The sequence below is a fragment of the Pelodiscus sinensis genome, chromosome 20 (genome assembly GCF_052426305.1).
Source record: "Pelodiscus sinensis isolate ZL-2025 chromosome 20, ASM5242630v1, whole genome shotgun sequence".
Classification (NCBI taxonomy): Eukaryota; Metazoa; Chordata; order Testudines; family Trionychidae; genus Pelodiscus; species Pelodiscus sinensis.
The window spans coordinates 28,504,498-28,532,454 of NC_143071.1; the positions used below are offsets into that span (position 1 = coordinate 28,504,498).

The following is a 27,957-nucleotide window of genomic DNA, read 5'->3' on the forward strand; positions in this document are numbered from 1 at the left end:
GGGACCACATGCACGCTCTGCGAGACTCCCTGTATCAGTCTTCAGAACATTTGGAGCCACCACAACTGAATTACAGACTGATAGTGATCATCCAGAATTCTAGCAATTTTGTCTACAGGCACCGAAATCTTGGTGTTAAAAAGATCGTTTTTGGCCTTTTCCTGGAGCAGCCCTCAGATCCACAATTAGGTTTGTTTAAGAAGTGCCAGATGATAGTTGTGAAAAGCTGGAGGTTTATTTCCGGTGGTAACGGAGGTGAAAGAGACTGTCTGCAGCATGTTGTTTGGATTTGCCCTCGGAGAGTGATCTGGCCATCCCAAACTCGATGATAAACCTTTGTTCCACACCATACAGGTGATAGGGGCAGAAAAGAACCGTGCTGAGAGGAGGTGAGGTCTGCCTGGCTTGAGGCCTTTTTATGATCAATCCCTCCTGCTGACTTTCTAGCGCCTTCACTCCCAGGGCAGGTTCTGTCACTTCCCGATTATGCAGTGAACTCCACAGGGTGTGGATAACAGGTCTAGGTCTTTTGCCTGCTAATTAATGCGCTGCCATTTCCACACTGAGTCATCATAGGATGATTAGCAAATATTACCTCTAAAAATATTTAGACATGTTAATCTGGTGATGGGGCTACAAAAGTATATTTGAAGCAGGGAATATTTTATGAATCAAACCTGACGCACAGTGCTGCTGTCAGGTTTTTTTTTTCCCGAAGGGGTTTGCCAGATCCCCTTAACCGGGGAGAGCAAGAAAATGTCCACTAGTGTGTAGCGAGAATTACCCCGCGGACTCTGCTGGGCCTAAGCAACTGTGATTATGAAGAAAGCCTTCTTAGTGGAACTGATGCAACGGTGTCTGCCTGAGCGACAGACAGCCTGACGCATCAGTAAGCCCTGACCTCCGAGAGACACCGCAAAGCCTGGCCTCCGTGCACAGGCGGAGCACATGGACTCTGCTCTGGGGATGTAGATGGAAGGAGTCTTTCCTTTAGGGCACCTGGTGGCTGCTACGTCAGTGTCAAGCTTGGAGCAGCCCTTTTGGGGAAGGCAGTGAATCCCTTGTCCCCAGCCCACACTGCTTGGTGGCAGGCAGGGAGTTGGGGAAGCTGGATTCTTCTCAGCACAAGGAAGGGACGTCCCTAGACTTCCTGGGCTCTCCAGGTCTTGCCCTGTCTTTGTACCATGCAAACTCACGGGTTCGAGACGGGTGAGGCACATCAGTGGCTATGGAGCAGGGCTGGCATTTGTGGCTGGGGGTGTGAATTCTCTCACTCCCTATCTTTGTATCAGTTTCATCTTCCAAGCTTCTGCTAATCTTTGGCAAGCCGCACCCCCCCCACCCCCCTCCTACCCTTAAATCCTGCATCGTCTTTGGTAGTGAGTTGGATCATTTTCCAGGTGATTTGCCTTTGTGATAACGTGGTTACTTCTGGTCTCCGAGTAACCGGTGCGTGGTTTATTTTTCTCCTGAACGCACACACGTGCACACGCTTGCACGTGCACATGCTCATACGCACAGGCGCACACGCTCACGTGCACACGCTCACATGTGCATGCTCACAAGCACACGCTCCCCCGTTCACATGCACACACTCACACGCACATGCTCCCTACATTTCCTGCTCCTGGAGAGACGAGACCAAAGTCCTTTGCTTTGCGACCACACGGCTCAGGCGCACAGCGCAAAGGGATACTGTGCGTGACCCTCAGCAATGGGAGCCGGGTGACGTCATTGCCCACAGTAGGAAACTTCAGCAGAACTTCCTTCTGAATCCAGCGTGCTTCCCCTTTGGGGGATTGTGCAGGGAGGTGAAGTAAGAGAGTCTCTGCAGAAAATGCAGAAGTGTAGGATGCCGGTGGAAACCAGGTTGAGCCAATGGGAGCTTCCTGTTGAGGCCCCCAAAGCGTTTGGGCCTTGGTACATGTGTTTATGAGGATGGATTCAGCCACACAGCGTGCGGCTTCCTCTTCAGACAGGAAGTCTATTGGTGTAAAATGAAAGCGGCTGAGAGGAACTGGCTGTTTTCTCGGGGGTGGCTCTTTTTTCCTAGTGCTGTTGTCGTGACTGTAGGGAATTATTGGGGCAAGCTCCCCACCTGTCACTGAACAATGCCCCGAGCTCAAGTCTTGCCTAGAGCTGAGTACAAATGCTTCTAGTTTATTCTGGATCCAAAATGGTGGCTCAGGTTGTGTCCACTGTTCCCCATCTCCCTTGACAAGGGAGGAGAGAGAGAACCGGCAGGCCGCTATTGCACTATTTAGGATGTCAACAATTTGTTCCTCGTTGTCGCAACTGGGGAAAAGGCTGATGTCAGGGGTTTTGGGTGGAGTTTTCTTTGCTGTAATTCAATTACTCAGCTCTATGTTTTCTGAGCAGCGGGTAAAAACAACACAGGGAAGTATCATATGCAAATACATGTCTGAAGCCAGCACATTCCAGCTATGTGAGCGATCTAGCCGAAGTCACGCAGCTGATCCTTGTCAAAACCGAGATTAGAACTTGGGTTCACTGATTCGGTAAGGTTACTGTATGGTTTCCCATTTTAGTAAAATGGTGCTGATGTGATAATAAGATTCATAGAAATGTAGGACTAGAAGGAACCTCAAGAGCCTCTTGCACCAAGGCAGCTACAATGAAACCTAGACCATCGCTGAGAGGCATTTGGACAACCTGTCCTTAAAAACCTCCAGTGGGGATTCCACATCTTCCCGGGAGATCTAGTCCAGAAGGTTAACTACTTTTACCACGAGAGAGTTTTTCTTAAGATCTAATCTAGAGCTTTCTCTACGCTTGCACTTTTGTTGGCAACATTTTTGTTGGTCAAGGAGAGCTTCAGGTCATGCTTTTCCCTTATTTTTATTGAATTTCATCTTGTTGAATTCAGACAAGTTCTCCAATGTATCAAAATCACTTTGACTCCTGTTGTCCGAGTGCTTGCAACCCTTCCTAGCTTGGCGTCCTCCATATCCTTTGTAAGCATGTTGCCCACCCCATTGGCTCGGTCATTAATGAAACTATTGAATAGTACCAGACCCCTGTGAGGCCCCACAAGACACACCCTCCCTGTTTGGCAGTGAATCATTGAGAACTACTCATTCGAAACAGTCTTTCTACCAGCCGTGCCCCCATTTTATAGTAATTTCATCCAGATTGCATTTCCCTAGTTTTATTATGAAAATGTGGAACTGAGTCAGAAGTCTTACTCAAATCAAGATCTGTCCTATCTGCTACTTCCCTCCATCTGCTCATCTATCAAAGAAGGGAATTTGGTTGTTTTGGCATCATTTGTTCTTAACAAATCCATGCTGGCTATTCCTGATAACCCTACCACTCTACGGCTATGTCTAGACTGCAAGCCTCTTTTGAAAAAGAGCGTCTAGACTGCACACGGAATTTCGAAAAAGCAAGCCGCTTTTTCAAAAGAAAGCACCCAGTGAGTCTGGATGCTCTGTTTCTAAAAAGCCTGTTTGCTTTCAAGAACGCCTTCTTTCGAAAGAGCACTTTCGAAAGAAGGCATTCTTCCTCGTGGAATTAGGTTTACCACCGTCGAAAGAAAAGCCGCATTCTTTTGATTTAATTTCAAAGAACGCGGCTGCAGTCTAGACGCAGGTGAAGTTTTTTCGGAAAAAGGCTACTTTTCCCGAAAAAAACCCTGAGTCTGGACACAGCCAGTATGCTTACAAATTGATCAGTGATAATTTGATCCAGTATCTTTTCCAGTATTGATGGTCTATAATTCTCTGGGTCCCTTTTGTTCTCCCTTTTAAAAAGAGGTCTGATGTTTGCCCTTCTCCAGTCCTCTGGAACCTCTCCCATCCTCCATGAGTTCTCAGAGATAATCATATATACAGTAGCCCAATGTCTGTGACTCTGTAATGCTGAAATGCTGGCTGTTCCCTCTGGGCGACGCTGTTGCCTCCCTGGTTGTTCCCTCTGGGCGGCGCTGTTGCCTGAGTCACGTCCTTCTCCTCCCACCGTGGCTCTTGACTGACTTGTGCGCCACTCAGCCGGGCCACCGTGGGGGCGCAAGTGGCCATTTGGGCACCGTGGTCCCCATGCAGCACAGGGAGCGCGAAGTCCAAACAGCCATTTGGGCTCCGTGGTCCCCTGAGTGAGAGGCAGGAGGGGGAGGAGAAGAGAAAGAGAAAGAGAGAGAGAGAGAAGCAGGAGGCGGAGGAGAGCTGAGGGGTGGGGGGAAGCAGTAGGAGGAGGAGAGATGGAGCGAGAGACCGGAGGCTCAGGAAAGAAGACCAATGTGGAGGAGAGACCTGAAAATCCCGTCTTATGACGGGCTAATTGGCTAGTTGCTAATAATTTGCGATTGCTTCAGCTGGTTCCTTATGTGCCCTAGGATGAATTTCATCAGGCCCTCCTAACGTATATACATCTAACTCATATAAACTCGTTCTTTCTCTATTTTTGATCACACACCTTCCTCCTTGTTAACATTGTGCTTAGTATTGTTCTCCACTGACATTTATAGTGAAGAGTGACGCAAAATAGGCAGCTTGGTTATATCATCGGTTATTAGCTGTCCTTCCCTGCCAAGGCAAGACCTCCACTTTCCTTCATCTTTCTCTGGCTCCTAATGTATTTAAAGAACCTTGCCTTATTGCCTGTCCTGTCCCTTGCTAGATGTAACTCATCTTGTAAACTGCTTTTGTCCTTAAATGTTTGTGCCACTCGGCCCGTTTTCCCTTCTCTTGTAGGATTCCTTTTTATTGTCAGGTAATAAAAACACTCCTGATGGAGCCATATTGTGCTCTGCCTGGCTTTCCTTTCCACTGGGATAGTTGGTAGTTGTGCATTGTCCTCTTGAGAAACTCGCAGCTCTCCTGAACCCATTTCTCCCTTTGATCCTTTGTCCCAAAGGACCTTATCTGTCAGCTCTCTTTGGCTTTTGAAGCCTGGGAGTTTTTGTTGTTGTTGTTGAAGTTTCTACTGCTCTGACTCATTCCTTTCCTTAGAATTATTAAGTGTGTCAGCTCGTGATCTTCCTCCTCCAAACTACCGTCCATCTTCAGATGCACAACATCTGGCCTCTCTGTTGTCCAGAATCAAGTCAAAAATGGCTGATCCCCGGAAGTGACCGTTCGCTTTCACATCCAGAGAGTTAGACCCAACTCTTTGTTGTGGGCAAAGTGAGACACAGGTGCAGCCAGCGAGTTCCCTCAAGGTGAGACTGAGGGTTGGAGTTGGAGATCCAGGTTAGAGCGTGCCTTGTTGTGTGACCCTGGATAAGTCACGTAGCCAGTCTCCGCTTCCCTGTCCCCATGGTACAAGCAGGGCCGATGATTTGAACATCAAGCATTGGAAGCAGCCAGGATTCCACTTAAGAGCCTTCTTTTTTGTTATATCAGGTGCTCCCTGCAACTTGGAGGAGCAGAGCACCTCCCTGCGTGGCCGTCCCTCATCCCACCATGCCCCACGCCCAGCGCCGGGAGGGGAGTGACGATTTCAGGCTGCGTACAAAGGGGAAGAGGGACCTGGACGGCTTGGGGAGGAAGAAGCTTTGCTAGGAACCTTTCCTCAAGCGTGCTGGAGCAGTCACAAAGGGGCCTTCGGCTTGGCAGGCGGGGATCAGGAGACCCAGGTTCTGTTTGCAGCCCTGCCACTGTCCTGTTGTGAGGCCCTGGGCAAGTCACTTTCCCACTCTGTACCTTTATTTCCTTTTCCAACCGTCCTCTTGCTCTATTGTGACCGTAAGCATTTTGAGTAGGGAGTCCCTTGCTGCAGCTAGGTCTATGCCAAAAACTTTTGCTGGCCCAGCTGCGCTGGTGGGGACTGTGATAAGTTGTAGCTACACTGCTGTTCCGGCCTCACGTAGTTGCGGTTGTTCTTGCAAACTTAGGGTTTTCAGAAGCTTCAGGGGGTAGGCGAGTTAGTCTGTACAGGTGAACCAAAAAAACAACAAATGGTCTGGTAGCACTTTAAAGACTAACAAAACATGCAGATGGGATCATGAGCTTTCCTGGGCACAGCCCACTTCTTCAGATGAACTGGGCTGCCCACTTCTTCATCTGAAGAAGTGGGCTGTGCCCAGGAAAGCTCATGATCCCATCTGCATGTTTTGTTAGTTTTTAAAGTGCTACCAGACTATTAGTTTTTTCAGTTTATTTCACTGAAGGGAGCTGAAATAAGCGATGCCACTCTCAGCTGTGCCCAGGGCTGTCCTTCGGATGCATGGGGCCCTACTCGGTACTATTAAACTAGTGCCCCTGTGCCCTCCAGCAGCCGGGAGGAGGCAGAATTGTAGAGCTGTGACTTTATAATCTTCAGCAATGCACGAATGAAATATTTTTAAAACAAATTTTAAATGAAGATCCCGTCAACTCGCACAGGAAGTTCACAAACTGACCATCTAGATCTGGGGCTGGCAAATGCTGGTTAAATGGTTGGAAGTTTTGCTAATAGCTCTGGCCGGCATTTCACTTTTCAGGTAATTAGCTCCTCTCTGGAGGAAGTAGAGCCACAGAACAGGGGTAAGATGACACAGGTGGGGGGACATTTAGACCCAAAGGTGCCCCACATTTTCAAGAGCCCTATGCAGCTGCATATTCTGCGTATTGGTATGGGCAGCTCTGTCTGTGCCCACAGTAGCAGCACTGCCCAGTATAGTGTACTGGCATAGTTATACCAGCAAAGCCTTCCAAGAAAATCTTCCAAGTGCTTAGCTGGCCTCTGCATCTTGAAAGCTGTCTAGCAACTGGCAGCTCCCGAGGCTGCTGTAACCCATATAACCGTAATAGAGTCCAAGGGATTGATTCTCTCTCCACTGAAGAGCCTCAGCTCAGGCGCTGTTAACACTCTCGAGATTGGAGTCGACCCAGAAGAATTGTCATCTTGATTTTTTTTCCAAAGCTGTTAGTTGACTTTTCTTCTTGCAGATTTCACTGAGGTTTAACTACAAAGCCCAGACCGTGGGCTACAGCTATTGAAGCGCTGCCTGTAATACACTTGGGTGTGGTGCAGTTGTGTGAACTGACAAACGACCTCTCTGCTTGAATTAGGGGCCTCCATCCTGCTGTGTTTGTAAAGTTCAGCCTAATGGCACCGTGCCCTGTCTCCTGAGGGCTGGACTTCCCAGCCTTATTGCTGTAGGAATGAGAGTGTGGATCACAGGCTTATGGAATCACAGAAGATTACGGCTGGAAGAGACCTCAAGAGTCATCAAGTCCAACCCCCTGGCCAAAGCAGGACCAACCCAACTCAATCATCAGCCAGGACTTCAAAACCTCTAGGGATGGAGACTCCGCCCCCTCCCTAGGGAACCCATCCCAGCGCTTCCCCACCCGCCTAGGGAGATAGTTTGTCCTAATATCCCACCTAGAGCTGCCCCACTGCAACTTGAGCCCATTGCTCCTCGTTCTGCCCCAATGAGAACAGCCTCTCTCCATCCTCTTTGGAACCCCCCGAGGTAGTTGGTGGCTGCTATGAAGGTGCCCTCGTTCTTCTCTTTTGCAGCCTAAATAAGCCAGTTCTCCCAGCTTCTCCTCAGAGTCGCGTGTCCCAGCCCCCTCCTCGTTTTCATTGCCCTCCGCTGGACTTTCCAGTTTGTCCTTTCAGTAGTAGGGAACCTAACGCTGGACGGAGTGTACCAGTGCTGAACAGAGGGGATACAACACACCCCTCGATCTGCTGGCAACGCTCCTGCTAATGTACCTCAATATGCCGTTGGCCAGGTCCTGTCCTGCCAAACCGCTGCTGAGCCAGTCGGCCCCCAGCCTGTACCAATGCTTGGGATTCTTCCGTCCCAAGAGCAGGAATCTGCATTCGTTCTTGTTGAACCTCATCAATTTCTTTTGTCCCAACCCTCCAATCTGGCTAGGTCACTCTGGACCCTGTCCCTGCCCTTGAATGTATCTACCTCTCCCCCTAGCTTAGTGTCATCTGTAAACTTGCTGAGGGTGCAATCTATCCCCTCCTCTAGGGCATTAATGAAAATATTGAACAAAACTAGCCCCAGAACCAATCCCTGGGGCACCTCCGCTTGATGCCAGCTCCCAACTAGACATGGGGCCATTGATTTCCTGCAGAGGAAGATGAGGGTTACAACGTGGCGGAATAAGGCTCGGCTTCTGTCTATCTAGGTATTGATATGTGACCTATCACTAGATTCATCTGAGTATCTTCCAACCCCTACATTTATCCTCCTGTTTTTCTAGGAGGCAGGGAAGTATCCTCAACATTAGTGTTCAGGTGAGGAGTCGGGCAAAGGAGGCAAGTAATTCACCCAAGGTCACGCAGGTAGTCAGTGTCGGAGCTATAACTGAACCCGTTCGTGTGTGTGTCAGCCAGAGCTATAACCACTCCACCACCGTGTTTTTCCTGGAAGGAAGCATTGTAACCATAATACTGCATTCTGTATTTTCAATTCTGTGAATTTCCTGCCTTTGCCAGGCTTACGTTTTGTAAGAATTTGGGATCTTAATGCCACTTTTAAAACAAATCCCCTTTTCCCCAGGAGAGTTTGCATTTTGTTTGATCCCCACCCACAAGCAAAATGGAGCTGAACGGGGTGCCCTCTGCAGCATTATTGGGGTACTGGGCTGATCAACTTGCCCTCTTTAGCCTAGTTTTATAAAAGAGAGAAGCAGATTTTTGTGCTTGTGCTTTTTAATCTGTTTTGTTTTTTCGAATGGTTTGCTGGTCCAGCATGCTCCATGCCAGGTTCCTAGCTGCCTTGGCTGGAGCAAAGCCCGGCCCATTGCCACAGCTACATCTTTGATTTATCTATTTGGCAATTATGGGCCAGCGAATGAATTAAACTTCCAATTGCTTGTGGATTAGATTTCGCAAGCGGAAATATCCGGGCACAGGCCTGGGCTGCTCTAGGTTTGGAGAGCTCGGTGGACTTCTGTTTTGCAGCAGCTTGGAATCTGACCTTCGGTACCTTTGCCTCCCTTCGCTTTGCTTTCTTGGTGAAGTGATCTGAGCCCTTTTGTGTGTGTGTTTAACCCAATTGCACTGTAAAGCTTCAGTCATTTGGTGTGTGCTGCTTCTGAGGTGCCCTGGCAGGATGTCTTGGTTAAAACAAGTGGTTCTTGTGGGTTAGAAATAACCTCTATGAAACATAGTTTGTTTGTCTTTTAAAGAAGCTTTTGGCATATGCGCCCTGCTCCTTTTAAGGTCAAAGAAGGGTTTGTATGTTCACTGAAAACAAGGTGGTGTAGGAAAAAATAACACTTCTCATCTGCTGCTCTTGTGCTGCTTGGCAAACCTTCGCTGTTGCAGCCGCCCTGCGAGGCAGGCAGGACGACACCATTTCACAGAGGGGTAAACTGAGGCACAAAGAGGTCCCCTTAAGTTGCACAGTGACTCACTAGCAGAGTCAGAAGCTAGAAGTCCTGACTTTCAGTTCCCTCTTCTAACCACTAGGCAACTCTGTCTTACTGTAGGTATGACGTTGGACTATACACTCGGTTGTTGGAGAGACAGCGTTAGGGGTCTCTGTCTCGGGTACTTATCTGGCCCCCATTATCATAGACTTGGAGAACCTCTGTTTTAAAGTGTTTATTTTCCCAATATCCCTGAGAGCTGTTGAGGCTCTCTTATTGCCATTGCCCCCACCCATGTTCTCAGATGGAAAACTGAGGCACGGAGACTCAGTGACTTGCTACTGACTTCTTGGGTGACCTTGAACTGAGCAGTGAATTAAACCTGCATCTCCAGAGTCCCAGCCTAGAGCCCAAACCATCAGACCATGCTTCCTCTGATATGCTCCCAAGTCCAGTCGACCCGCTGAGAGTGTGCGTGTGTGTTTGTGTGCACAGGCGTGCTCGTGTCTTGCAGTGTGACCCTTTGGAGGATGAAAAGAGAGAGCTGCTGTTGAATACGATTGCCCAGGATTTCTCTGTAAAGATTGCACCTAAGCATAGGAGGCTAGTCGGGGGCGAGGGGCAGTAGGGACCGGGGAGGAGGGGGAGGAGAAGCCAGTTGGGGGCGAGGGAGCAGGAGGGACCGGGACGGAGAGGCCGGTTGGGGGCGAGGGAGCAGGAGGGACCGGGGCAGAGAGGCCGGTTGGGGGCGAGGGAGCAGGAGGGACCGGGGCGGAGAGGCCGGTTGGGGGTGAGGGAGCCACACTGGGAGGATCCACAGTAGTGGGGCTGTGTAGCAGAGAGGGGGGTGGCATGTGGGGAGCCACGTTGGGTTCCTGGGGGAGGTGAGGTCCCCCCGTGCCACTCTGGCCACCGGGTGCCCTTCTGCTACTGAGATAAGTTGGGCAAGTCCTGGGCAGGTGGCGGTTGGGGGTGGGCGTGTGGCCGCCTCCGCAGCCGTGCGATTCCCTGGCCTGCGGGTCTGGCTCTCTGAAGGAGCAGCTTCAGGACCGTGCTGTTTGTGCCGGCAGCAGTAGCCCCCATCGGTCTGGGGAATAAAAGACTCTTGGCCTTGGTCCCCTCTCCAGGTCTGTGTCTCCAGTGCTGGGGCTGCAAGGCCAGGCATGGGCAGCGGGTAATGCAGGCAAGGGAAGGCGGGACTGGGGCTTGCCTTCCCCAGCTGGGCCTTCCCTCACCGCCCATGAGACTGGGGGTTGCATAGGCCTGGTTCTGTGCAGGGGAATCCTTAGCTGTCTGTTTCCACGAGCTTGGAGTCAGCTCTGTATTGCTGGGGAGGCGGAAAGGGGCCAAGGATCACACCTGGAGGGTGAGATTTTCCAAAATGACTCTTGAGTTTTGGTATCCAGGACACCCTGAAAGGAGCCTGATTTTCACAGGCTCAGCACCCCTAATCCCGCGACGCTTTGGGAGACTCCTGGAGAGACCCTGACATGTGGCCTGGCTGCTCAGGATCGTCCAAGGAAGTGACTGTTCTGATCACATCCCCGGGACTCTGTCCACGGCTTGGTTATTTATCAACAGTCCAAAAAAATAAAAAATCCTGTAGTCTCATAGTCCCTGCTGCTGATTCATTTTGAGGCATGTTCTCTCTTCTCTGGCTGATACCAAGAACAATAAGTTTGGTGATTAGAGGGCAGCTAAATTTGTACTCGTTAAAGGTGACAGATGGGGAAATTCTCCCAGCTGGTACAGTTACTGGAATGAGTTCTGCAAATGAATGGTTAGAAACTGAACAAAAGTTGTGGCAAAATCAATTTACATGTAGCATGGCAAATATTTGTCCTCTCCGAGAATGAAAGATCATTCCCCTCCCCCCCCCAAGTGTAAACTGCTATTCGCTGCAAACTGCAGGTGCTAAGGCGTTTCTTTGCTAAAAGGATTGAGGATGGTAATAATCAATTCAGTCCCTGTGCAGTCGCGTGGTTATTTGGAAAGTCGGGTGTGGTGCACAAGGACAACCCCGGGGTGGCTAGTTTATTCGATTTTGTTGAATTTTGTGATTTTTGGTGTCTTTCTGCTAGCGCCAACTCTTCTCGGCCACAGAAATATGTGAGAATCTGATTTCTTTCCTCCTTTTTCATGGCAGTCGAGATGCTAGTTGCAGAGAAAAGCCGGAAAACAAGACCCCTAAAGGCTAAAGCATCAAAAGGCAACTCAAAACACAAAGGTTGTTGGGTTTAAAATCTTTCTGGGAGCAGGAGAGGAAAAAGGCCTTGCTTTACAGGCTTTGAATTCTTTTAGCTGGGAGCACTGCAGTCCTATTCTCTGAGGGTGCATCTACATGCATGGCTCTTTTGGGACACCGGAGGCCTACACAAGCCGCCCGATATTTTGAAATATTTTTTGAAATAACGAGCACGCATTTCACTGTCCCGGTAAGCCTTGTTGTGCGAGGAATAAGAGATAGTTGGACACGGTGTGTTATTTCAAAATTTGGCACTGTGCAGATGCGCCACTTTTTGGAAGAAGCTATTTCGAAATATGCAATTTGCGTATCCTCTTTCAAGTTTAGGGTGCTGTGTAGACGCAACGCAGCATCTAGGAGTCTAGGGGTACCAGACAATATGGTGGTGCCGTTGGCCTTTTTTTGAGCACCCAAATGTGTGTCTCACTGAAATAAACCGTTCCTGTTCCAAAGCGTGACCAGCTGAATTCAAACATGACCTGGGAAGTAACGGTCTTAGATCAATAACATCCGAGGTGACGGAGGAGGGGTAAGAGGAAGAACAAGAACCCAAAATCATGGAATAAATTGCCTAGGGAGGTTGTGGACTCTCCATCACTGGAGATATTTAAGAGCAGGGTAGATAGATGTCTATCAGGGATGATCTGGATCGGGGTGGGGAACCTTTATTGGGTTGGGAGCCGTTGACCCACAGAAAAATCAGTCAGGGGCTGCACACAAGTGAGAAGCGCAAGAACCCCCAAACCAAAACCGAAAAAGCGTGGCCCCTGACTGGGGAGAGAGACTCCCCACATTCCTGTAACACACCAGAGCCCCCGGGGGCCCAGCCTAGTAGATTTTGTGTGTTCCAGCCCCGCGGGGGGATAGCAGAGGAGCTGGAGTGCCAGCACGGGCTCCCCAATGCTGGGAGGAGGGGCCAGATCCAGGCAAGACAGGGGCCACATCCATCCTCCGGGCCTGAGGTTCCCCACCCCTGATCTAGATGGTGCTTGGTCCTGCCGTGAGGGCAGGGGACTGGACTTGACGACCTCTCAAGGTCCCTGCCACGTGTAGGATGCTATGATTCTATGTTCTGATGTCCTTATGGAAGCAGGAAGAATGGTCCAACAGGGCACTAGCCTGGGACATGGTAGCTCCAGGTTCAAGTCCTTGTGTTGCCACAGACTCTCGGAGTGACATGGGATGGTTCCCAATCTGTAAGCTGGGAACATTAGGGGCCACTCTGGTCAGAATTTATCCAGCCTCTTCATCGTCCAGCCATTGCTCCCCTTACGTCTCTGTCTGCTAGGCCGAAGCGCCCTCTGTCCCTGGACACAGGGGAGCCCTCGGCGGCCTAAAAGCCTTGCAGACGAGCGAGGAGTTGAAACATGGCTGCAGAAGAGGAGAACTCGGTGTGTGGCCCCCAACGAGTCTCAGGTTCTGACCCAAACCTGGAAGTTCTCAAAGTCCTGCTCCTTGTGAGCATGTGCGTGTGAGAGGCAGCTGGACGTGGCTGAACCAGACCCGAGTTCAGAGCAAGGTTGCGTTCTCCGCCGCTGGGCAGTTACAGCTCTTGATGCAAAAGGCAAACTCAGTCTGTGGCCCTTATTTGACCTTCCTGAACAGGACTGTCAATGGTAGTCAGTCTAATTGTTTGTCCTGCTGTGGATTGGGTGGTGCAGGGGGATGGGACCATGCAGAAGAAGGAACTAGGGAAGGCCAGGAATGAGCCTTGACCACACTGTATGGCTGAATAAAGGAGAAACCCTGGAGAACAGAGGGACAACAGAGCGCCCTTGTAGCCAAGAAGGGCATATTGGGCTGCATGAGGAGGAGATCTAGGGAAGTGGTTACTGCTGCCAGGTGTTGGTCAGGCTGCTTGTGGTCCCGGTGACAGCCCCCCGCAAAGGGAGCCAACAAGCCCTCGTTGCCAGTGGCCTCCTGCGGCAGCCTCGCTACTTGGCTGAAGTAACTGCAGTTCCTGCTGTTTCCGATCTGGAAGGAAAACCCCGCCCCTTTAGACAGCAGGCCGGGGCGGGGTGTGTTGTCAGTCGTGCTGCCAGGTGCAGCGGGGAGCCAGCTGTGTCTGGCGCGAGGGGTCCTCCTGTGATGACAATGGGCTCATGCGAGGGGAAGAACAATAGAGCTGTTGGCGCAGAACACGTGTCAGTCGCTCCCCCGGCCGCCCCCTGTGCCGCTACCCACATTGCACATGGGGTAGCTGCAGTTGTAAGGAGGGTGAGAGGGTGAAAAATCCTGCAAACTCAGGCCGCCGAGAGCTGGACTGGCCTGACCCCAGTGCAGTTGTTGCTGCTTCAGGGCCATATTCATCCCTGGTGTAACTTCTGGGCCTTTCCACAGCTGAGATGACCATGTCCCTTCAAATACAAAAGGTCCAGAGCCACTGTCATCTGCTCCAATGCAAAGTACAACTCACCTGTTTGGAACTGTAGTCCCGATCGGAGCCTGATTTGCCTGGCTGTCAAAGCTTCAGTTCTCTTATCAGAGAAGGAAGTTGAAACCCCAAATGCACCTCCTCACCCTCCTCCATGCAAACCATGTCGCACCATCACAACAATGCAAGTTCTGGAACAAAGAGAAGAGAGACAAAGCTAAAAACAGGAACTACCAGACAAACAGCATGCTGGGTGCTCAGGCTTCTTCCTGCCCTGAGACATCTGTCGAGGTAGCAGCCGCTCTCTGGGGAGCTGTCAGGTTTGCAGAGTCCTGTTCTTCTGGGCGGCTGGTCTCCAGGGGTGTAGTTGCATCTTTCTCGCCAGCCACAAAGCCAGGTGGTTAAATGACTGAAAAGTTCTTCCATTCATAAGAAGTGTTAGGGGCATGATCTTAAACAGAGGCTAAAATACATCTCTTCAGCCTGTTAAAATTGTGTGTGTGTGTGTGTGTGTGTGTGTGTGTGTGTGTGTGTGTGTTTAAACAAGTAATTGCTGAAATTTTCAGCAGTTGCAGATGGTTAGGATGCTAGTGCAGGATGCCAGAGACCCAGGTTAGGTCTCTGCTCCTCTAAAGGCTTTTTATGTGTCCTTAGGCAAATCAATTAATCTTTGCTGCCTCAGTTTCCCATCTGTGCATTTGCAATGCTGCCTTACCTCTCAGAGGTGTGATGAGGACAAATCAGTTAAAGACTGTGAGACTCTTTCGTGCGACAGGTGTGGAGGCTAGGTAAATATCAAAGACGGACATCAAGCAGTGATGTTTTGAATGTGTGTCCCACACACCTGCAGGACATGGTGCACTGTTGCAGCTAGTGGCACTGAGACCGCTTACAGAGAGAATAATGTGTCTGCTCTATAGCCTTAGCTGAGAGCCCGCTGGCTTTTAGCTCACGCACTAACCTCCAGAGGTCTCAGGTTTGATTCTGCCTCTTGGTGTTACAAAAGAATTCTATCAAGTCTTGTAGGCTCATGAGCCTGATTTTTGTTGAGGAAGATTAAGAACACAGTCCTGGGGAAGAAAGAGAGTTTCAGAAACCAAGCAGAAAAGTTAAAAAGAAAAGACAACCGTTATTATTTGTGTTACAGGAATGCTAGCGACTCCAACCGAGATTGAGGAGCAGTAACGGCAGGGCACAGTACAAACAAAATGTGGGACAGTTGCTCCCCCCAAGAGTTTACAAACTAGAGAGAGAGGAAATATCACCCCAATGGACAGATGGGTACTTGAGGCGCAAAGGGCCAGATGTCAGAGGTATTTGGGCACCTCGTAGGATTTTCAAAAGCATTTAGGTGCCGATTGCACATTGATTTCAGTGCCTCTGTTCTGGCTAAATACCTTGTGAAATTCGGGCATAGAGGCTAGAAAGAATACAGTTGTCAAAAGCGCGTGTAGTGCACGGAGCCCTCTAGCCCCCCAGCTCCCAGCATGGGTATAACTAGCAATGTAGCAGATGGCGTAGGCATGGATTGGGTGAGATGGGACACACGTAAAGGATGTGGGTAGGTACCGGAGTACTCGCCCTTCATGGTCGTGGACCGCCAGTCATGTGTCGAGTAGCTGGAGACTGAGTCTCACTGAAAGTCAATGGGGTTTAGGCTCCCAAGGCACATAGAATAGACTAGAATCGAATCCCAGGGCTGGAAGAGACCTTAGGAGGCCGAGTCCGGCCCTCTGCCCAAAGCAGGAGCAACCCCAACTCAATCATCCCAGCCAGGGATGTAATAGTGGAGTCGATTAACCAATAAGCAAAAGCGTATAGGTTCATGCTACAGATGCCACGCATTTCCCCTCTCTCACTGGCCAGCAGCCCAGCTCAGCCCTGGCTTGCGACAGGGTCTGGGACCTACCCCTGCTGCAGCTCTGCATTTGAAGTGTATTAGGAGCCGGGTGGGCAGGCAGCCCCACTCAGTTCTGGCTCGCACCGGGTCCGGGAGCTCAAACTACCCCCTAGGTAGGAGCTGCTGCCATCCCACACTTCTGCCTCTTTATCAGAGGCAGCAGCACAGGGCAACAGGCAGCTGGTCCAAAAGGGAAGCTGGTTTTTAAACTGGCTCCCTCGTGGACCAACTCCGACCTGGCACCCCACGCTGCTGCCTCTGATACAGAGGCAGCAGGGCGGAGTGGCAGGGGTTTTCTCAGGAGTGAAGCTCGAGCCCCCGGAGACTACAGAATAGTTGACTAACTATTAAGAATTCATGAGGTTATTCATTTAACCGGTATTTAACAGCCTTAGTCCCAGCCAGGGCTTTCTCAAGCCAGGACTTAAAAACCTCTAGGGATGGAGATTCCATCAGTTCCCCAGGGAACCATCCCAGTGCTTCCCCTCCCCCCCAGAGAAAGTTTTTCCTAATTTCCAACCTAGTCTTCCCCCACGTAGGTGCTGTTGAAAATGTCCCTCCGTTATATGCCCGAGGCACTAGTTTAAGGCTTGCATAGTGGTGTCGTGTGGACGCTTGGAAAGAGCGGGTCTGCAGGGACGGGTCCCACGGTGTTGGGACCACTTGCAGTGTGGACGTACCCCCTGGGCATCTGTATCAGAGCAGGAAGTGAGATTAGTCATACCGTGTCTCGGGCTACGTGCCTTAACCAGCAGACGGTCTTTGGTCTCCAGGCAGTTTGGAGGGCAGGCAGGGAGTTGGGCATGTTCTGTGCGTGTGTTTTCACAGATCGAGGGGCGCAACTAACCTGGGCCTCCGATCTGTCAGAGGCTCTGTACCATGAGTGGTCCTGTTGCTTTTGTGTTTTATTCCCCGGCCTTTCTGGGGAAACTGGCAGAATCCGCCTTGAACCTCCATTGTCTGGGTCCCTGGAAGCTGCATCAGTTTCGTGGATATTTGATGTCGATACGTGTCTCTAGTTTTGGTTTTACAAGTTGCAGCCCCTCCAATGCACGAATCCCAGCATTAAGCAACGGCTGCTGAGGCAGTTAATCCCCAGGGAGGAATTTGGGAAATCCTGTTAAATAATTCCTATTTTCAGCAGCGTGTGAGGCTTGGAGAGAGGGATTTATGTGGCGATGACAATTCTTAAGTCGCTCTCTGCTTCCTGTTGGCTTTCTCTCCTGATCCCCGTATCTGTAGGCACTTTGTGAAAGTTCAGCAGAAGAAGCTGTACCAGAGGGAGCGAAGGGAGTAAACCTCACATGACCTACACGTGAAAAAGGGCCAGCACCTTAGGATTCAGAGTGGGAAATTAGTCTCCCAGGTGTGTGTGTGTGTGTGTGTGTGTGTGTGTGTGTGTGTGTGTGTGTGTGTGTGTGTGTGTGAAATTAGTCTCCCAGGTTCACTGGTGTGTGTGTGTGTGTATGTGTGTGTTAAATATTTATCTCCAGCAGCTGGCAACACTCCAGGAAGTTGCTCTTTCCTTTATGTTTCTGCTTACTCGGGAATATTGGCACTAGACTGTTCTTGTTCTTGTGCAGGTCACTATGCTGCACGCCCCTTTCTTTCATGATCACAGCATACACTCTTCCAGTGAAAAGGCACCGTAGATTTTTACTTCCAGATTACTTAGTGCTGAGTTCCAATACACCCATATTGCTGTGTCTGGGCTAACTCATAGTCCTTCCCAAGCGTTGGTCTCGTGCTGCAGTGATCCCCGTGCTGGGGCAACTTTTTGCCTTTGCATTTCTATGGCACCTTTCGCCTGTGTGGCTGGCACAGCTCTCTACAGCCTGGGGCGGAGGGTTCCGCGGTGCTTGGCCCCGCCAGAGAAGTGATGCACAGTCAGAAAAGCGAATCTGTCATTGGCTAAAAGGAACACCCGTGTCAGCATTCGTGGCAAACTGGAGACGAGCAGGTGCATGGGTAGGTGCTGTGGAGAATGGAAGACAAGAATTATCGCCAGGCTATTCCATGCTGTGAGTGCACTTTGTCTAGTTCGATCTCTGATGTTCCCGGTGACGGGATTTGAATTGATTCACGGCAAGTATAAATCTAGTGGGGCTGTGGGGCAGGTTTATTTGTGTGCTAAATGATTCATTCTCCAAGTTCTGCCTCATTATCCCCAGGCACGAGTGCACCTGGGCCCCCTCACCCTCCCAGGGAATTCCCGTCCATGGAATGGGGTTCTTGCAGGTGGCCACCCATGTTCCGTAGGTGTTGCTTAACCAGACCATGCATCCTTGGCTCGCTACGGCCCCTGAGAGATACTCGGCAGCCTCAGATCTCAACTGAAATTCAGGTATTAAAGGTGTCATGCTCCAGCATGGGCGAGTGGGACCTGCTGGCCAAATTGGGATAGAGATAGCAACCTGCTCTTGGACCTCTTCTGTAGCCCTCAAAGTTCTAGGATAGTGATGTGAGATGCAGTGTGGTCTTGTGGGGAAGGCACTAGAATTTGGCTCAGGTGTGTGGGTTTAATTCTTGGCCCTTTGTGACCTTGGCCAAGTCTCTCTGTGCTTTCGTTTTCCCCATCTGTAAAATGGGGATAACGAGCCTTCCTTTTTGTCTCGCATCCCTTTGGATCATGACCTCTCTGGGGTAGGAGACCGTCTCTTACTATGGTATGTCCCGCATCTCGTGTCATAGGGACCGCCCCTTGGTTGGTGATCTCTAGGCACTAACCGGTTCAAATGATCGTTTTGCCCTTGGTGGACGGTAGGAAGAGTGGAGCAGAGACGGTCACAGGGGAGGGCCCGTGACCTCAGCAGGAAAAGGCCCCGGAGCTGCTGTTTGTCAGACGCAGGCCCGCGCTGCGTGTCTGCTGTTCTCAGCATGTCCACTGGGCCCACGCGACCACTTGGGTTTTGGGTTCTGCATCGAGCCAGGTTCTCACGTCTCATATTTCTAGGGACTGTCGCTGGAGGCCTAGCCAGTGCCCTGTGACCTCACGCCGGCCTTTAAGGGCTCAGTTTGTGACCAGAGGCAATCCCCCCCCCTCTGGCCATGGGCCAAGACCCCTAGTTCTGTGGCAGACCCTGGTTTCCCCTCTGAGGCGAGTGCTGGTTCTCAAGCCAGTGTGGGTGCGAGTGCCCACCTCACCAGGGCTGCCTGCCTCCTGGCAGTCTGAGCAGAGAGGGCTGCTTCAGCTTCCCTCTCCTTCCTACCCCAGCAGCCCAGGAGCTGGTGGGCCCCTCTGGAGATCATGTTTACGGCCTGGGGGGTTGGCTGGTTCACTTGCCTCTTGCGAGCGGATGTTTGTCAAGCCTGTTGCCTTCTGGACCCTTTGATGTGCCACCTTTGCGGGGTTGGAACGGGCTCCTTATCGCCGTCATCTCCCTGCCCTTTGATGCTCTGTGCGTACGCGAGCACAAACAAAGACACCGACGGAGCCTGAGCTGGGAGGATCTTAAGAAATTGTGGGTTTCGTCCTGCTGGGCCCCAGATCCTACAAGAAACCTCCTGGGCCTCTGCGTCCTTCTGCTCCTGTGCTCCACCCTTTGACCGTGGCACGTGGGAATCGTGTGCCGAGTAGGGACACCGAGAATGGCAGAAACTAGAACGTCCTCTGTGATCTGAGGAAGTACGTGGTTTTCATAGAAGGAGTGATTGCCGCACAAGCAGGGCTGGCTGCTTGTAGCACACACGTACACACACGTGTGTACATGCAGGCACGCACACACACGTGTACACACACACGCACACACATACTCCCTGCTCTCTCGACTTGTGCTATTCCCAAGAGGCCTCCTGGACTTCCTAGGAGTCAGAGGAGCCCAGGGCTGAGGTCGGTACAAGCTTCAAACAAGGGAAGCTTTAGGGTTTGTGCCTCTCCAGGAGGGATCCTTGGCCCAGCTCTTCCTGGGGCATGACCGGCTCGGGCTGGCGTGTGCTGAGCTCACAACGCTTCCTGGGGACGGCCTGGGTTTGATCCCGACAGGCTGGCGTGGGGCGCAGAGATGTGCCGAGACCAACGCTTGCTTCTTGGCTGGTGCTCAGCGTCCGCATCTCCTTGTGGGACTGGGTGGGGGTGGAGAGGGCGCTTTGCTGGGCTGCTTCAGCTTGTGAATCGCATAGACCTAAGCTCTGGTGACGGATTCGTTCCGGCCCCAGGCCCCTGGTTTGGAGGGAAACAGGGAAGGCGGAGAGAGGCTGGTGAAGGAGGAAGAGGAACTCACTGGTGTGTCTAAGGACACGTGCTAGGGCCTGGGACGCCATTTGCTGTGATCCCAGCGACGCGATTGCCGCTGCAGTTCTCCCACATGCTTGGGTCCCTGGCCACCTGTGGTCTGAGCTGGTTTGGTTTCCCTCCTTTGCTTCAGATGACCCCAGCTCATCCTCTCTCGCTGGGCTGAGGGAGCGGACGGCCCTGGAGGGCTGAGTCCATGGGGTAGCATTTGGAACTGGGCCAGCCTGGAGCTCTCCGCCCACCGGATTCCCAGGGCCAGCGAGCATGTTTGCAAAGCCGGCTTTGGGGCTGAGCATTTGTTTCCATTTCTTGCCTTGGCCATGCAGGCAGCAGGGCAGGGAGAGTGACTGCCTTTCCTTGGCTGTGCCCGGGGGCTGTTGTGGTGGGGCTTGATGCCTGGAGGCGAGGCCTTGCTCCATGTCGCGGGTTCTACTCCCCTGGAGGAGATGACGGCAGGCACCCAGTAGGCCAGTCTCTTGTGCACGGTGGTTTGGAGGCACTGGGTAGAGGAAGGGGAAGTCTTGGGCTGTAACAGGGCTGTCTGCATGGCCTCTGTTGGCCTTCTGGGGGAAATGGGTGGGAAGCGCATTGAGGGAGCCAGGAGACACAGAGCGTCTCGCGGGAGCGGGCTGTGCCCTTGTAGTCATAATTCAAAATTATCTGGACAAACTGGAGAAATGGGCTGAAGTCAGTAGGATGAAGTTCAATAAGGACAAATGCCAAGTGCTCCGCTTAGGAAGGAGCAATCAGTCTCACACATACAGAATGGGAAGCGACAGTCTGGGAAGGAGTACGGCAGAGAGGGATCTAGGGGTCATAGTGGACCACAAGCTAAATAGGAATCAACAGTGTGACACTGTTGCAAAAAAAGCAAACATGATTCTGGGCTGCAATAACAGGAGTGTTGTGAGCAAGACACGAGAAGTCATTCTTCCACTCTACTCAGCGCTGGTTAGGCCTCAGTTGGAGTGTTGTGTCCAGTTCTGGGCACTGCATTTCAGAAAAATGTGGAGAAGTTGGAGAAGGTCCAGAGAAGAGCAACAAGAATGATGAAAGGTCTAGAGAACATGGGCTATGAAGGAAGACTGAAAGAATTGGGCTTGTTTAGTTTGGAAAGGAGAAGATTGAGAGAGGACATGATAGTGGTTTTCAGGTATCTTAAAGGGTGTCACAAGGAGGAGGGGAAAAAATTGTTCTCCTTGACCTCTGAGGATAGGACAAGAAGCAATGGGCTTCAACTGCAGCAAGGGAGGTTTAGGTTGGACATTAGGAAAAAGTTCCTAACTGTCAGGGTGGTTAAACACTGGGATAAGTTGCCCAGGGAGGTTGTGCAATCTCCATCTCTGGAGATATTTAAGAGCAGGTTGGACATACATCTATCAGAAATGGTCTAGACAGTGCTGGGTCCTGCCATGAGGGCAGGGGACTGGACTCGATGACCTCTCGAGGTCCCTTCCAGTTCTCTTGTTCTATGATTCTGTGAAGGGTAATGGTCATTAGGAGGAGCAGTTCCAGCAGATCTAGAGAAGTGATTATTCCCCTTTATTTGGCAGTGGCGAGGCCACATCTGCAGTATTGTGTCTGGTTCTGGGCCCTCCATGACAGAAAGGTTGTGGATGCATTGGAGAAGGCTCAGCAGAAGGCAACCAAAATGATGAGGGAGCTGGAGCACATGGCCTACGAGGAGAGGCGGAGGGATTGGGGCTTATTTGATCTGCAGAAGAGAAGAGTGAGGGGGGATTTGAGAGCAGCCTTCAAATTCCTGAAGGGAGGTTCCAAAGAGGACGGAGAGAGGCTGTTCTCAGTGGTGACAGCTGGCAGAAGGAGGAGCAATGATCTCAATTTGCAGGGAGGGAGGTCTAAGTTGGGTATTGGGAAAAACTCTTTCCCTAGGAGGGTGGGGAAGCCCTGGGATGGGTTCCCTAGGGAGGTGGTGCAATCTCCATCCCTAGAGGTTTTGAAGTCCCGTCTCAAGACACCTCTAGTTCTGCTTCGGGCCCCTCTGAGCTGGTATCCTCCACGCCCCATCTCTCAAACACCCAACTGGAACTTGCAAGTATCGTCCATTTGGCATTCAAAGAGGTGAGAGGCTACGTGACTTTCTTGCCACTGTGGAAGGCAGTTAAAATGCTGATGGGAGTAAAACTTGCGTTCTGGGAACTGACCTCTTTGTAATTCACATAATCGGTGGACAATGTTCTAAGCTTCCCTGTCGGCTTCTCATTCTCAATCACTTCCCCTCTCTCAGTAAGAACCCGCTTCATTAACAAATCCAGTTGTGCGATACCACTCGTGAGCGAGGAAGAAAGAGGCTGGTTCTTTATTGTACATGGGTCACAGTAGAAGTCTGTCCTAGCTGGTCAGCCATCGGAAGGTACTTTGGTGATGAGGTGCACTAGAATCTCCATTTAGCAAGATTATCCAGATCCTCTTGGGCTCCTAACTGCTCTGGGGCAGGGGGCTGGATGGCTCCTTGATGAAAGCAGAGGACCAGGAGTGAGGAGACCTGAATACTGTTCCCAGCTCTCTCGCAGATTCATTTTGTAATCCTGGGAAAATAACTTGAACTTCTTCATGCGTCAGTTGACCTCTCTGTAAAATGGGCCTGGTTGTGAGGCTCGGCTCATTCATGCTTGTAAAGCATTTGGAGCTCTTCCGGTGGCCATTGATTTTACACATGGAAGGCACCCAGAAGTGCCAGAGCTCTAATCTGTCCACCTCACTCTGCGGTGTAGCCAGGCCCTTAACAAGGCTGCTTGGGTAGGGTGGCTTGCATTTTACAGTCCTGTCCTGCAATCTTGAACAAGCGGCGGAGGGATGGTGTAAGCCCGGAATGAATGTTGCTAGCTCACCATTCTGGACACATTCCAAGGTCCCTCTTCCACCAAGGTTTCAACAGATTTCATTGGCTCTGACGAGCCTTAGATATGCATGTGGTCACCCGTGGTGCATTAGGAAACTGACAGATGCTGCTGTACTTTGTGGTTTGAAAATTACGGTAATAACTTTCCTTTCAGGCCCCACTGTCAGTTTCCGATTTCAAAATCAAGGGGCGGAAGGGAGGGAATTCTGCTGTTCTGGGAGAGCCGGTGACAGGTGGGTCTAGGGGCACCAGGCGCGTCCTAACCTTGCGCCGTCCAACGCTAGGCTGACGTCAGCCTTTCTTCAGACAGTCCAGCTGTGTTCTGGAACAAGCGGGCAGGCAGGATTGTTGTGTCCTGTGGCAATGTGTTGGGTGATACATGAGTCACTGGCTTCTTAGTCACTGCCTGCCTTCTGGGGCTCGCCGTGAGTCACGAGTGAACTGCCCCGCACATCTGAGGAGGAGCCCACGTCTCTGTTCACTTCGGACACTCTTCTTCCGACGCTGCTCTAGCAGAGTCAGCCAGTGGGGTGACGGTAGGAACCCAGCACAGTCCCTGGCAGAACCGGGCGCCGACAAGCTGAAGGAGTTTGTCACTTCCCAGTAAAACAAAGAGCTGACACCTGCCAGGCCTGCGGCTCATGCCCTGCGTGCCACGTTTGCCTGGAGGGGCCCACATGGATTCTCTGACGTGTGGATGAGGTAGGACTAAGCAGGGAGGAGGAAGCTAAGGCCCGGGGGCTGGATACGGCCCCTGACAGTCAGGGCTCCCCCCTCCCAGCACTGGGCAACCCACACTGGTGCTCCAGCTCCATGCTGCCTCCCCGTGGGGCCGGAGCACAAAAATCCACTAGCCTGCTGTGTCCAGGCTCTGCTGTTCGAGGGGAATGGGGGGAGAGTCTTTCACCTTCTCAGTCGGGGGCCACCTCAGTGTGGGTTTTGGCTCCTGACTGATTTCTCTGGGGGTTAGCGGCCCCTGACCCCAGAAAGGGTTCCCCGTCCCTAGAACAGAGGCGTGGTTCTCTGACGTGCCGCGTTCGTTTTGCCCTGGTTAGGAGCCCAAGGCACTGGATGCCGTGTCGTAGGATGAGGTGGGCCCATGGATCGCTAGGCCCGCTCTGCCTTGCCTGATACCGACGCGAGGGATGGGCAGGGAGGCATAGGGCGGAGCACAGCTCTGTTACACCGGGCTCTCCATGGAGTTGGAAGTGCCCAAGCTCTGCTTGGATTCATTGGAGAATCAAGCCAGAAGGGACGCTGAGAGGCCCCCCCCCCCCCCTCCAGGCAGGCTCAACCCCCGAAGACTCTTTTAGGCTCTCAGTGTGCACAGCGAGTGAGTCGAATGTGGGGCAGCCAAGGGCACTGGCTCCACCTTCCTCACAGGGCAGAGAGAGGGGTCAGATTTATTTTAATCAAGGCAAAGAAGCTCTTGGCAACCCCAGCGAGGCCTCTGGCTAGTGAGGGGAAGCTGCCTAACCCACAGCAACGCCTGGGTGTCCAGCTCTGATTGCAGGGAAGTGGCCTTAGCTCAGGAGTCTCTTGATTGTTTGCAGTAGGAAGCGGCACATGGCCCCTGCCCTCATGCTTAGCAGAAAGGCCCATTTTCTTCCCTCCAGCATGTCACCTGCTCCTGCCTTGAATGGGTTGCCTCAGGGGCGTTCCCCGCTCTGGCATTCGAGTGCAGACGATGGGGACCCGCAAGAGGCTTACAAAATATCTTTCTTCTAGAGGCTTTTGCTTACAAATTCCCCAAGGTCACAGATTCCCTGACCTGGGGTGTTACGTGGCCACCTCCCAAGTGCACAACCCAGGTAGAGTCACTTGGGAACTTCTTTCCGTGGGGCAGCCCGAGCTCTTTTACCCTCCCTAAGGAGAGAGCTTGGAAACAAAATGCAGTAGCTGACCCTCCGTCCCAGGCATGTGCACACAGACTTGCCTGCTTTGTAGGACGCAGGAATCAGATCATAGCCTTTAAAAGGGTGATTTTATTATCAAAAACAAAAAAGACATCCTTGGTAAAGCAGAGCAACCGAGAAATAGTTTAAAACACAGAGAATTGCTTCCGGGAGATTCAGCTTCAATTACAGTGTAAAGGGGGTACATGGAGTCTGCACAGAGGAATTTAACCAAACACCACAACTAGGGGTGCGTCTACACTGCACCGTTATTTCGAGATAACTAGCGTTATTTCGAAATAACAATGTGCGCGTCTACACAGCCATTCCGTTATTTTGAAATAATTTCGAAATGAGACAACGACTTCTGAAATCTGTAAACTTCATTCTACAAGGAATAATGTCTATTCCGAAATAGCTATTTCAAAACAAGGCATGTGTAGACACTCCACTGCTGCTTTTTTGAAATAACCCCTCACTAGGGCCGTTCTAAGTGATTCCTCCCCAGTGTTTCCTGGGGCTTTAAATCAAGATAGCACATCTACATTAGGGAAGATTGCCTTGGACTAATTTTGAGGCTTCCCCGCATGTAGGCATGCTATTTTGAAATAAGCTGTTTTGGAATAACTATTCTGGAATATCTTATTTCAAAATAAGCATGCAGTGTAGGCATACCCAAAGAAAATAACCTGATAACATCTAACTAAAACATTCCCTATCTACTCACATATCCGTAGTTCCCAGGTTCAGTCCCTTTCTAGGCATGGGTAGTCTTGCCTGGTTCAATTAATCTTTCTCCCCCAGCTCCTGGCTTGTACTCCTTCTAAAAAGCTGCAGCAGGCAGATTTCCTTTCAATTCAGATGTCAACACTTTCTTCCCATTGGTTCTCCTGGCTCCCTGCCAACACTTCCTGGATACCCACTGCTCTGGGTTTGACCCTTTAGTTACCTACTGCTGGGATGTTTAGAAAGGGGGTAGCACCCCTCTTATCCATCACAGGATGTAATGCTCAGGGAGGGAGGATGCTGCATCACATGTGACTCATCCAGTGTTGGCCCATATAGTGAATTGGAGGAGCAGAAATGTGCGTGCAATCTGCTATTTCAGCATGGCTGAGACCATCCTGCGTGATGAGGCGCTCTGTCCTGGAGCACAGATTGCATGATCGTATGAGTCCTGTTACCCCAATATCCTCTTGGCCTTTGACTTTTCTTGGTCAGTCAGCTGCAGAGGGCGGCAGGAGAAGGCACAGACCCAGCTCCCCTTTGGCGTCTCAAAGTGGGTCTAAGGCTAGGACCATAATTTGTGAGCAGAGCCACTGTTGGATGAACCCACAGCCACCAACAGCATCCATCACGGTAACCAGGGTGGGGTGGAGAGAACTCAGAGCCATCTGCTCCCTGTACTATGTCATGAGATTTTCTGAGCTGTCAGTTACATGAAGGCCCTGTACAGGCCAGTAGTCACTAGACCAGGGCTACTCAATATGCAGCCCGCAGCCTGTTTGTTTGCGGCCCACGGTGCAGTTTGGGTTTACGCGGGGCTCAACACGCGGCCGGCAGGTTGGAGCCAAAACAAAAAAGTAGTCACTGTAATGGTCTTCTGTTGAGAAGTTAAATTCCTGGACTGTCATTGCTCATTCCAAGTCCTGTCATATGGGTGGAAATTGGGTCAATGTTGCATTTTATTAATATCAGCAGAACTGACTTAAATGGGGCCTGTGTGTTGTGTAGTCTTGCCTTAATCTTTGTATTCATGCCTGTCAGGGTGAAAGAAGCTATTTGCATATATTTGCATGTATATGAAACCACACTTAAGTTGCGGCCCTCGACATGTACTGTGAACATCAGGGCTCCCAAAATTGAGTAGCCCTGCACTGGACTTTTTCATCGTCGTCATCATCGTTACCACTGGTGCATGCGCCAGTCTTGCGCTCTCCATCAGAGGCTCACTGTGAGAATGCGTGTGCGTGTGTGCTGCAGTTCCAGAGCACCTTACGCCCCTTTGGCGCTACAAAGAAACGCTGCAGCTCCTCTGGGTTGAGTGGCCATGTCTCTTGTTTTGCTGACAGCAGGGACTAGGGGAAGACAGGTGATTGGCAGAGAAGATAGGTAGCAATCAGAATGGCTGATAAGGGTGGGCTGAGAGCAGATGTCCATGCTTGTCAAGACTTTGGGGAGTGGTCTGGTGTTCTCTTCTCTGAAGACTGCTCCTCGTGGTGCTAACTCTTTTCTCAATCTCTCTCTCTCCATGTAGGAGATGAATTAAAATGCAGCACACAACATGCACAGAGGACAGGATCCATCATGCTCTGGAAAGATGTCTACATGGGCTGAGCAGAAGTGCAGCCTCTTCCAGCACATGGACCGGTAGGTGACCCAATATTCCTGAAGATCCAAAGTATCCTCACCAGATCTTGTGACCTCAATATCCTGGGATCGTTCCTGCCCTTTCTGTTGATATTTGCGTGTCTGGTCCTTTGCTTGGCAGCATTCTGCCCAAGCACTGGGAAGGTGATATGGCTAGGAACTACCACCCCATCCCTCTAGGGGCTTGGGGGCTCAGTACTACCCTTCAGTACATGGGTTAGAGATGAGTCTGCCTGGTGTATCCACTTGTGCCTTTCCAAGTCCTTCACCTAGCTGGGAGGATGGGCTGAGATGTTGAGAGATTCCTGGTAAACGTGAGGTAGTGAGTAAAGTGCTGTGGCCTTTTTTAACTGCTCAGAACATGGTCTGAAAGGGGCAGGCGCCTCCATTCACCACAAGGAAATTATGCCTGTTCTTTGACTAGCTGGCATGGTCTTGCTTTGGTGCAAACACGGCTCAAACCTGCATGTCCAGGGAGTGGGGTGTCGCTGGGGTTTTGGGACAAGTGGGGCTAGGAAACATGGTGGATGCCATTTTCCCATTAAAGTCAATGGTTGAGTTCCCATGAACTGCACGGGGGCAGAGCTAGCTGAGGACTGGGTGCTCCTGATAGTCCCACATTCAGTGCTGGGGGGATTAACGGGGGGAGTGGGCCTTGTGTTAACCAGATTAACCGGTTCCATGGAACTGCAGGTACATGGTCTCATTAAAATATCCCCCTTCCCTTGTCTGTTGTTCAGTCACATCAGGCAGCATCACTGAAGCGACACTTATCCAGTGGGGTGTTACCCTGTGTGA

General features: G+C 51.2%; 1 protein-coding gene across 3 annotated transcripts in view; it reads left to right on the forward strand.

Annotated features, from left to right (window-relative positions):
* Positions 1-27,957, forward strand: part of PIK3R5 (phosphoinositide-3-kinase regulatory subunit 5) — a 110,798-nt gene that overhangs the window by 33,433 nt on the left and 49,408 nt on the right. For 2 of the 3 annotated variants that reach the window (XM_075903478.2, XM_075903477.2), the window contains exon 2: positions 27,047-27,159. In XM_075903478.2, coding sequence (XP_075759593.2) covers positions 27,060-27,159 — 100 coding nt within the window. In that variant the 5' untranslated portion in view covers positions 27,047-27,059. Of the gene's footprint in view, positions 1-19,878; positions 23,597-27,046; positions 27,160-27,957 lie in introns of those variants that run through there. The other variant, XM_075903479.2, reaches the window with a different exon arrangement.